The following is an 11,655-nucleotide window of genomic DNA, read 5'->3' on the forward strand; positions in this document are numbered from 1 at the left end:
CTACAAATCTTTTGCCATCTTTTCGCCAACAATATTAAACACAACTTCATTGGCTAAACACAAGCGAATAGTGGCCCTTGCCTTCATATCGAGTTCATCCCAAACATCATCGGTCATATTTACCGATTTCTTATCTTTTCCAAGTAATACTTTGTGTTTCCTTTGATGTACCAATAAATCTTGCATTTTTAATTTTTAAATTTCAAAGTTATCTTTCCCATTAAACTTCTCCACTTCAAACTTGTGAGATGCTATTTTTTAAAAAACAATACACTAATTCCTTGAGCTTTGATACCACTTGTTGTAAAATTGGGATAATCCAATCATCTATTTTGAGCAAATCGGGATATCTCGAATCCCACTACATGCGATGAGTACTCCACCACAATGATTTCAACACTCAAATAATATGCCCAAGATGCAATAACAAGTCCAATATAATTAGGAAAAATATAAGAACAATAAAACAAACAATATGGAAAATCTTTGAAGTACAACATAAATGAAAATAAAGAGGGACACACGCATATACGTAGTTCACCCAAAATGGGCTACGTCTACGGGCAATACGGCAAATGTATTCATTATCAAGAGAAAAAAATTACAAGATTGGGGTAATGCAGAGTTACATCATACAATCTCAAGAAATGTTCAAACAAAAACCTTTCTACCACAAAACCACCTACAGTTGACTTATTCTTCAATTCACTACAGCCGTGAAGAAATACCGACAAAATGGCTCAAGATAAGCTCCAAATAGTGGTGCTAGGGTTTTGTTGCAAAACCCCCAATTTCCAACCCCCAATTTACAAGCTCCATTTTCTCTACAAAAGAGTTCACACACTTTTTCTACATGTTTATCTCTCTAGAATAACCTTTTATGAGCCTCTACTAAAAAATACTTCATTTTAGTGACAAAAATATCCCTCACCATAGTGAGAAATACCACATGGGTGGTGATTTCACATCACTTCCCATTAGAGATGTATGAATACGAAAAAAAAGGATTTTGAGTCTTAAAAATAGTGCATCTTGCAACACATTATCTAGAGCATCTATTTTTCAAGATTTTTATATGTTTATAAATCTACTTAATTTTAATTATTTTAGATTTTAAAATTACATAATTAGATATAAAAATAGATTTTAAAATAATCCTAATAAGTTTTTATATCAAAATTAATGGTAAAATTTAGAGGTATGCCTTAATTGGATTGTTTAAGATTGCAACCTTATAGAAATCACACCCATCTTTGCTTTACACTTTTTAGACCGCTTATGTAGAGATGCGGTCCGGCCCGCATGAAACAATTATCCGTTGTTGAAAAAGAATATGAATACTAAGATGATGATGACGACGACGACGACAAAGGGTCGTAAAAACCCAATTTCATATTTATTTTTGGCTAATTAATATTATTAGGATTTCCTTAGAACATCAAAGATCAAAGTTTCCATTTTTTTCGGAGAAGGCAGAGCGCTCGCAATCTTCCGGTCACTTTTTTCACCAGAATACTCGCCGTGTGAAACTGAAACCTCCTCATACTGTGCTCCCATTAATCTATAGATTTTACAGAATTCTTCCTAGCAGTTTTAATTTGAGCTTTTCAGAACCCTAGCGATGGTTTCTGAATCCAAATTATTTGACTAGCACTGTTAATTTGTGCTTTTCAGAACCCTAGCGATGGTTTCTGAATCTAAATTATTTGACAGAGAGAGTCATGTGAAATTCTTTGTGATGATGGTAGATACTTTGCCATATCATTACCAGCGTGAAGATATCCATCGCCTCACGCTCGCTTACTTTGCAGTTTCAGGGCTTGCCATTCTCAATGCCCTAGATCGGGTGAGTTTTGAATTATATAAATCCTTAATTAAATTTTAGAATAGACCTGAGTTATTTATCAGTTATTGATTGTGTAGTCATAAAAATCTTGTCTTTCTTACCAGATAGCTGTAAAATTTTTCGAGGAGATTTTCCTTATTGAACTTATGTCTATTAATTTTGATAAAGTTTAATATTTAGGTTGACAAGGAGAGATTGGCAAATTGGGTGTTATCTTTGCAAGTGATTCCTAGAGAGAAGCAGGCATTGGAGCATGGTATGGTCATTTTTAAACTGGAGAAATTGTTTATTTTTTAACGGACATTGGAAAAAAAGAAGTTGCTTGTTAACTTTCGGGATTCCCAAATTGTTGCTTGGGATTCAAGTGTTACTTTAATTGATTTTAGGGCATTTCTTCGGATTCTGCGGTTCTAGCACTTTCAAGCTTCCAATTGACACCACTGGGGTATGGACGTCTTTGCTCACATGTTGGTTTTTTAAGCTTGCATGGCTGAATAATGAATTGATCTTTCAATTAAAATATTATTCTTTTTTCATGGGTTTAGATGCCAGATTTTATTTGATTATCAGGGGTAATGCTTATTACTTAAAGTTTTATCCAGGTTTTGAATCACAATGGTAGTCACTTGGCTAGTACATACTGCGCCCTGGCTATACTCAAGATGATCGGCCATGAATTCTCAACTATTGTCTGTGAGTTCATTTCTACGACGATGAAGTGCCTTCAGCAACCTGATGGAAGGTACATTGATGATCGATAAATTGAGATGGCTTTTTATGGTGTCAGGAAGTTCAGAGTTACATATTGAAACTAATAGCAAAATTCAAGATAAAACAGTATATGTTTATTGCATCCTTTACATGTTTAAAGAATTGAAAGCCCCTTGTTTATGCGGAATGCCACGTTGGTGCTGGATTTCAATAAAGGACTCTTATTTGTCATATGCGTTTGTTTTGATAAAAAAATAATTTTTTTTTGATAAAACTCTTTATTTGTCATATACTTAAGCCAACAAGAGTTAGGATTGTTGATGATACCGACAAGTACTAATGCTTCCACCTTAACTCTTCTGTATAGATATTCTAGCTACAGTTCTGTTGAATGATATTGAAATGTTGTCATACCTTCTAGGTCTTTAGGTTTGTCATGTTGCATAAGCATGTCCAATAAATGACTCCATGAGCTCATCTTATCAATAAGTAAACTGTAGATGCTCTTTAAGTCAAGTCTGGACATAAAATTTAATTATGAATAATACGATTTTCTCCCCACCCAATTTTTAGGAAGTGTTCAATCCGCTTCAGATAAGCCCTTTATTCCAATCATCACAAGGGAAACCCTTTTAACCTTAGTCCAAGTTAACCCACTAAGGAACAAAATTACATGGTGCCCGAAGTCCAAACTGGGCCTTAGAATTGAATATCAAATGGTTATCTAGTGACTTTGACCTCCTTTCAGATAACCCGTACATACGTGTTACTTGTTCATTGCTGACTTCTGTTGCCCATCAATCAGTATTCCAAACAATGCAATTTAGGTGGTCAGTTAGTCTGTTTAGTCTCCCAGAACTGCGCATATGGTCCTTTTTATCCAATTATTAGCATGATATGTGGTTTCTTTGTCCTCATACTCTGTTCTTCAGTGGATTGTACATGCATATTCCAAGTGGCGCGCTGTCTGCTAATGAGGTGATTTCAACTGCCTTCTGTTCATTAATTGGGGTTTCACTTGTTTCTTAGCAGTTAGCGCAATACGAAACATCATACGGTGTCCATTTAGATGGCAGGTAGTAAAGTATTAAGCCATGCATTTTATTTGTAAATACCAATGTAGTTTAAAGCTAAATGATTTTGGCAAATATTAGCATTGTCCATATCTGTTCTGATTCTGTACATCATTAGAAGATGAAGCACATCTGGAAGTGGTTCACTGAGTGGCATACCTAATCTCTCTATCCCAGAAGGTTGCATAGACTGCAATTTGCCTAGAATCTACCAAGTCATTTTAGAAACAACCATGGGTGCTTTCAATTAAACTTGATGTGTATGTGCCAGGTGTTTTCTTGTAATTATATATCGCAGTGCTTTAATATTGGCTGTAGGGGGTTTTGTGTTTATTTGCACATATACATCTGTATGCAAGGGCCTGCATATCCATCAGTATACTAGGGGTTCGGGAGCTAGGTCCTCGTTCATCATTTGATGACTTTTTTGGCCCGACTTGTTTGTTTCTAAGAGAAGCAATGTTTATCCATTAACTTCCTAATATCCATGCTGCCTCACATATGAGTATCTGATTCTTTCGAGACTAGCATATAATGAAGAATATCTAAAGTGGATATCTATGTGATCCTGTAAACGTAACGGTCTCTTGTGGTGCTTTTAGCCAAGCAACCATGGTCGTTCTCCATCATTAAGGGCATTGAGAGCCCAAGATCCTTAAGGATTTGACTACACCGTTTTGTCAGTTTACCGAAAATCATAGTCCTTTGACGGCACTCATCAAGGACCTTTGGAGGCTGCCTGAAACTCCCACTACTTGATGGTGCCATTCGAATGCTCTATCGAAATCGTACACACAGTTCAGACAGCTTGACAAGCTCCAACAAGAAAGGAATGCTTTTGACTGAGTCATTCAATTAGAAGAACTAAGATAAATCAGGAACTATTTAACAAAATCTAAGGGCTGTGTGTCACTCATCGTTTCTACGTGGTTGTTAGAAAGCAATATTTTTAACTGAGGCATTCAATTAGAAGAACCAAGAGACTCAGGAGCTATTTACAAAATCTAAGGGGCATGTGTAACTCACAATTCACGATTGTTTGTGTTGGTTAGTTGATATTTCATTTTGAGTTGTATCTTTTTGTTTTCTGAAATTTTTTGATGTGATTAATGGAACTCCTTTATATTTTCACAAATCTTATGATAAACTGTGCATGTTGCTATTTCTTATTAAAAAAATATACGAGGGTCTTCTAGAGTGAACAAATTGAATGTGACTTTTTTTTTTATCTTCCATTCTTTATCCTGCAGCTTCATGTCCATTCGAACTGGGGCAGAGACAGATCTCCGTTTTGTATTCTGTGCTGGTAAGGAAGGAATTTGTGCCCTCACATGCACTAAAGGCTACTTGTACTTGGAAAATATACAATAGTTGACAATGAATTGATTGGAAGATATAACTCTGTGAATTTTCTTTCTCTTTTTTAATTTGTTTTTTCAGCTGCTATCAGTTCTATGTTAAATGATTGGAGTGGATTGAACAAGATCAAGGCCAAGGACTACATACTTAGTTGTCAGGTTTGTTGATTGTGACCCTTGCTTGGTCAATTTCTTCAGTAAAGCATAGTCCTTTTTCTGCAGACCCTATGAAATATAGGGAGTCTCCATTGTATATTTGAGAGCCATGAATAATTCATCTAAGCGATTAGTTTTTACTTGCAGTCGTATGATGGTGGCTTTGGTTTGATTCCTGGTGCAGAGTCTCATGGTAAGGAACTAAGATCAAGTGTATGTGGTCCTGTAGTTGAATTTCGTGCCTGTTTATACTTTGTACTTCACGAGTCCATACATGAGAGCCAGTTATTTGTGGATGTAGGCTGTGTGGTTAAACATATTTATGACAGTAAACATTTAATCAACAAACATCATTGTTGTATTTTCCGAGTTTGTTCTTTGATTTTGAGTACAAGTTCTTCGGCCTCTCTCCAACCCCTCTTCTAATAGCCAAACTATACGTACAATTCATGGATTAGTATCTCTTTTCCAGCTTAAGTTACTTGCGAGGAAGTAGAGGTGTTTGTTTGGAGGAAGTAGACGGTTGGGCAGTGGCGGTATTAATTAACTTTATTGTTAATGCTACATATTAGGAATTTCTTATAAATGTACAGGAGTTTAAATAGATTCTAAGTACTTCCATTAAATTTTAGGGAATGTTCGCTAATATCTTTTTTCTTTTTTGCAGTATTTAAAAAAAATCTCTTATATTCTGAATTTTACGCTTGTCCCTTTCTTTTATTTTTTTATTTTTCCCAAAATGCCCCTGGATCAGAACTTGGATTTCTGACCCTGGTTTTTCCTTTTCCTCCCCCAGTTTTTGGGTCAGAACTCTTAAGTTCCAAGCTGAAATTTTGGTAAAAAAGGGGTCAACTAGGTTGGGCATGGAGTTCCGACTGCGATCATTCGAAAAAAAAGAAAAAGAAGCAAGATTTAAAGACTGATAGAAACTTCATGTTCTAACCCCCTTTTTACAAAAAATTAGTGTAGAAACCAGGTCAGAAGTTGGAAATCTGACCCAGTTATTCAAAAAAACATACAAGAACTTAAGACCAATCTGAACTTCGTGTTCCAATCTTTTTTTTTTACAAAAAAATGTGTAAGAAACCGGGTTAGAGGTTGGAGATCCGACCCTGTCATTCATTTGAAAATTAGAAGTTTTTAAGACTGTTGGAGGTCCAACACAAAAACTAGGGAATAAAAAAAGAAAAAAAACACCTGGGTCGGAACTTCAAGTTCCGACCTGGGGGCATTTGGGAAAAATAAAAAATTTCACAAAAAAGGGATGTGAGTAAAAATTCGAAATATAGGGGATATATTTTAAATACTGCAAAAAATAAAGGGGATATTAATGTAAATTTCCTTCAATTTTATTACTTTGTTGTGTGCAAATTGGTTACAGAATGTGGTGCACTTAATTTATTCTTATACAATTAATAGGATATGTGCTTATTCTCTTTGCTCTTCTTAGTGCCACAGGTGGTGCGACTTATTGTGCAATTTCTGCTCTTCGATTGATGGGATTCATTGATGATAACTTTGTCTCACAATGTACATCATCTGTCATAGATATGCAACCGGTGCTAGAGTGGAGCTTGCAGGTATATATCCATTCCATAAATGGCATAAAAATCATTTCAAGTTTGGATTATCGTTGCTCATTTTTTGTGTTTATGAGGCCGAGGGTGAGAGGGAGCTCGCCCCAAAATTCAGGCTGAAATACTCTGTTCAATCTAGCAACCCTTGCCTTGGTATATGAAGCATGCTATTTATAGTGGTATATGTTAGTATATTAACTACAAGCTAGTAATTGAATGCCAGGGAAAATGAAAGTTATGGATGTGGGGTTGGGGGATAGGAGCATTAAGGAGATGGCCTGTGATGTTGGAAAATTAGACCCTCCCATCTTTCCTAGGTTTACCTATTTGGGTGTAAATTTGATTCACTCTAGTGTGGCATGTCATCTTTTTCTCTTTTTTCTTATAATATTGTCGCATGTCCATATCCATAACAAGAGTAAGCCAAAGAAAGACATGGTTTACCATGCTGCAACCCTCGTCTCACCATTTCATCAAGGGACAACTAATGTAATGAGCAACATTGGCACAATGCAATTGGTCTAAACTTTGCACAATTATTGCTACTTGGATTCTTTTTTCCTTTTTCCTTTTGCCTTTTTCCTTTTTCCTTTTTCATTTAATCTTTGCAAACTTGAGGGGGAATTTGTTGATCAAGGAACACGGATTTATATTCCTTCTTGTTTTCCTCGATGCAGAGACAAACAGCTGATGGTGGATTTCAAGGTAGACCCAACAAAGCAAGTGATACATGTTACGCATTTTGGTAAGCGAGTGGATATATTCTGTCTGAGAGGTGATGTAGAAATTTAATAAAGAAGATAGAAAATAAGCAATTTGCAGGCAAACCCAAGCACTCAATTAAAGAAATTCAATTGAAGAAACTTGAGGCTTCTCATCAAGATTACAGCTCTGTTTTTTTTTTTGATTATTTTTTTGTTTTTCTCTAAATCTCACACGATCAGCCCCCAAGAGCCCCTCTTAATTACAATTGTCAATAATGCCCCTAGCCAATATAAAAATTACTAAAAGCGTCCTAACTTAAGGCCACTTAGATAAATATTAACCTAAGGTCAAATACCTAGAATGCCTCTCTCTTAACTTAAAAATAAAAGAAATCAAAATTAAAGAGAAAATCCACGTAAAATATCCAAATGACTTAAAAATAAAAGAAATTAAAATTAAAGAGAAAATCCACGTAAAATAATCAAATAACTTAAAAATAAAATAAATTAAAATTAAAGAGAAAATCCATGTAAAATATCCAAATAAACTAAAAAATAACCCAATCAAAACTTGTTCTTATTCTTCTTACATATATGAAGGCAAAGCGACTTTGCATGCATTGCTGCTATCTTCTTGAAGATCTTGAATGGTCCTGTCTTGCAATAATTCAACTTATTGTACTTACCTGCTGGATGCCTCTCCTTGAGATACACCGTTACCAAAACATGGAGCTCCTTGAAACAGCGATGTCTACCTGACACTGTGTTATACTTGGTCGTATTAGCTTCTAAATTACCTCACCCCTGTTCATGGACTTCTTTCATCTGCTCAACCAACTCCTTAGCAGTAGTATGACCCTCTCCATTACTCTGGATGGAATCAAATCTAGCGAATGGGTAGGGTTCTTCCCATATACCACTTCAAATGGGCTTTTACCAATCAAACTATGATGAGCAAATTCGGTTTGAGGTAGCGCTAGGTCCCACTGCTTCTTCTTTTGCCCTGCAATATTTCTGAGAAGATTTGTAAGAGTACAACTTACCACCTTAAGTTTGCCTATCTATCTATGGGTAATAAGTACTACTGAATTGAAATTGAGTATCCAATTTCTTCCACAAAGTTCTCCAAAAATGGCTGAGAAGTGTAGTATTCTGATATGAAGTGATAGTTTTTAGAATACCATGCAATCTCACTACCTCTCTGAAGTATAGATTAGCAACATGTGTAGCATCCATTGTCTTTTAACAAGCTATAAAGTGAGCCATCTTTGAGAAGTTATTGGGTATCACAAATATAGAATCCATACCTTGTTGAGTCTGTGGAAGACGCAACATGGAAATATCTTCCCAAGGTGCATTAAGAATAAGAAGTGGGGAATAAAGTCTGGTGTTCTGTTGCTTCCTCATAACTAGCTGGCGCGTTTTATGCCTCTCTACATACCTAGTAATCCCTCTTTAGTTTTAGCCAGAAACATTTGGACTCCACCAATTCTATGGTTTTGTCTCCCTCAAAATATCCCCCGAGGCCACCTCCATGAGCTCTGCTATAGGAGTCTCTCTAATGGGACATGCGGGTATTCAAAGATGGTTTCCTTGGAAGAGAAATCTTTCTTGAATGAGAAAATCCCCACTAACTCCATCACAACATTGAACCCATATCTCCTTGAAATCGACATCGTCTAGAGTGATGCACTCCTCATCTAGGTCTTCTATCACTTTCCTCTTCTCTGGACTCTTGATACGAGGCGTGACGGTGAAAAGGGTTGTACTCCATATCTTCTTGGGCGGAAAGATCGCCGTCTTGGTCATGATTACTGCCCCCAAGTTGTTGTACAAGCTGCTGAACCTACCTCTTGAGAGTTGAGATCCTCAATCCCTTCATCTCTGGCCTCAGAGGGTAGGTCTATTAGAGTTCCCCTTCCAGCCCTTCTTGTTGCCATAGGTTTAACGAAGTCCCAAACACTAGGCAGAAAATTAGCGAACCTTAGCTAAAATCAGCAAGTTCAAATCAACAAATTCTTGGCTTATATAAGCAAACCCTGGTCTAAATTCAGCAAACCCTAGACCTGACTGAAGATTTCCGTCCTTGCTGCTCAAGAATCCTGTGCTTTGATGCCAAATAATGAAGAAATTTCATAAATAAAATAGAAAATAAGCAATTTTCAGGCAAATACAAGCACTCAATTGGGGAAACTTGAGGTTTCTCCACCACGAAACCTAAAGGTGCCAACCTTAATCCTCCTCTTTTGTTTCTTCTTTTTTTTTCTCAATCTAAAAGTCATGTGATCAGCCCCCACGCACGTTGTTTTATTCTTTTCTTAATTATGATAGTCAATAATTCCCTTAGCCAATACAAAAAGGAAAAAATTTATATAGAGCTTAGGCTCTAACCAATCAAATTAGAGCCTACCTCAAAAATTTCACTAAAAGATGTTGTTTTGATGCCTAAATCACTCAAATTGATCATCTCGGCATCAGATGCATGGACATGAGAAAAAAATGAAATAGTGCATCTCGTAGCATTTTTGGACAGTCAATTTTCAAAATTTCCAAGTTTTCATATATCTGCTCAATCTACACTATTTTTGAAACTTTAAATTTTATGATTAAAGATCAAAATGTATTTTAAAGCTATCACAAATATTTCCAATATTGATTTACAGCCTACCTCAAAAATTTCACTAAAAGAGGTTGTTTTGATGCCTAAATACACTCAAATTGATCATCTCGACATCAGATGCATGGACATGAGAAAAAAATAGATTTCACAAGTTTTGGAAATAGTGCATATTGTAATGCATTTTTGGATCGTCAATTTTCAAAATTTTCTAAGTTTTCATAGATCTGCTCAATCTACGCTATTTTTGAAACTTTAAATTTTATGATTAAAGATAACAATGTATTTTAAAGCTATCACAAATATTTCCAATATTGAAATGACATTTCTTGACACTATTTGAAGGTGGGCTTGAATTTGATTGTTTAGAGCCTCAGCTCTATACAAACCGCACTCATAAAAAAATGGCTAAAACTGTCCTAACTTAAAACCACTTAAATACTGTACCCTAACTTAAGGTAAAATACCTAGAATGCCTCCTACTTAACAATAAAAGAAATTAAAATTAAATAGAAAATTCACTGGAAGATATCTAAAATAAACTGAGAAATGGCCAGATCAAAGCTTGTTCCTCTTATTCTTCTTAGCAGCTTATCTAGGGTTTGCATCCTCCAAATTAGATGTATGCGTTGCACGGAATCTGCTGCTGCTCCCATAAATGATAGCCTTCACTTCACACAGTTTGCACCTCATCATGAAGCTTGTTTGTTGAGAAAAACATGGAATCATTGTGTTAAAATATTGCAGGGTTGGCGGGGTTTTGAGGATGTTGGGGGCCGACCACTTTGACAAGAATTCTTTACGAGAGTTTCTGCTTACTTGTCAATCCAAGGTGCTTAATTTTTCTCTTTCAAATTAAGTTACTCTATGCTATTCATTGTTTATGTTCATTGATGAGAATGGAGACTATTCTTTTATTCTTGTTACTACTATTCATATGAGTACTGTTGCCCTGTAGTATGTTACTAGTTTCTGCTGCAATTCTTTTTGGGTTTTATCCTTTTTACCAATAGCTTTTTCATGTCTTCAGTTTGGGGGTTTCAGTAAGCATCCGTGGGACTTCCCAGATCTCTATCATTCCTATTATGGTGTTTGTGCGTTCAGCTTGTTGCAAGAGCCTGGCCTTGTACCACTTTGTTTTGAACTGGGTATGCCTGAGCCTTTTGGAATCTAAGTTCGTGTTCATCAAAATTTTCTGGTAAGCAGAACTATGCGGCTGCCAAATGATCTCTTACAACGATGAACATGAAGGTGTAAACCCGATGAATTAAATTGAGAGAGAGAGAGGGGGATGATTGTTCTGTAGGGAGGTATAACATTATATTATCAAAATTTTCGTAAGGTATATGGAGAGCTATTACTCCGTTGTACTGGCAAAATTCTGATTGAAGTTACATTTTCTTGTCTTTCATGCGTTTATATGCGGAGAACCGATGGCCATGCCCATGCTGAATGCTCAAAATACTAGCCAACACAATTCCGAAGTTCATGTTCTTTCGGGCCTTAGAAGACTGAAAGGTCTGCAAAGGTTGCCTACGTTGCAATATTCTGAAGACGTTCATAACGGACCAAAATAGGCAGGGTATCATAATGGAGCAAATCATTTTGGATGC

The 11,655-nt window shown here is 36.0% G+C and overlaps 1 protein-coding gene across 8 annotated transcripts; it reads left to right on the forward strand.

The window, feature by feature from the left end:
- Window positions 1–1,365: 1,365 nt before the first annotated feature.
- On the forward strand, window positions 1,366–11,421 carry PGGT-I (Prenyltransferase family protein). Of its 8 annotated transcripts, none has more exons than XM_088874268.1 (12): window positions 1,366–1,521; window positions 1,749–1,846; window positions 2,027–2,102; window positions 2,233–2,291; window positions 2,449–2,588; window positions 4,881–4,936; window positions 5,071–5,147; window positions 5,292–5,337; window positions 6,603–6,724; window positions 7,399–7,466; window positions 10,790–10,874; window positions 11,073–11,421. In XM_088874268.1, the coding sequence occupies exons 5-12, from the start codon at window positions 2,509–2,511 to the stop codon at window positions 11,214–11,216; spliced, it is 678 nt and encodes a 225-aa protein (XP_088730394.1). In that variant the 5' UTR covers window positions 1,366–1,521; window positions 1,749–1,846; window positions 2,027–2,102; window positions 2,233–2,291; window positions 2,449–2,508; the 3' UTR covers window positions 11,217–11,421. The 8 variants fall into 8 exon arrangements, 7 of the variants coding, with proteins under 7 accessions (XP_088730394.1, XP_088730396.1, XP_088730398.1 ...); XM_088874270.1 differs by having other exon boundaries at window positions 1,772–1,846; XM_088874272.1 differs by having other exon boundaries at window positions 1,812–1,846.
- The last annotated feature ends 234 nt before the right edge of the window (window positions 11,422–11,655 follow it).

This window comes from Amborella trichopoda, chromosome 8 (assembly GCF_054954075.1).
Source record: "Amborella trichopoda isolate Santa Cruz 75 chromosome 8, AtrichopodaSantaCruz75HAP2 v2.0, whole genome shotgun sequence".
Classification (NCBI taxonomy): domain Eukaryota; kingdom Viridiplantae; phylum Streptophyta; class Magnoliopsida; order Amborellales; family Amborellaceae; genus Amborella; species Amborella trichopoda.

Coding starts and splice junctions, on each gene's coding strand:
- PGGT-I (XM_006846078.4), top strand. CDS start 1,685: ATGGTTTCTGAATCTAAATTATTTGACAGAGAGAGTCATGTGAAATTC. Junction 2,292..2,448: donor TTCCAATTGACACCACTGGG/GTATGGACGTCT, acceptor AGTTTTATCCAG/GTTTTGAATCACAATGGTAG. Junction 6,725..7,398: donor TGCTAGAGTGGAGCTTGCAG/GTATATATCCAT, acceptor TCCTCGATGCAG/AGACAAACAGCTGATGGTGG.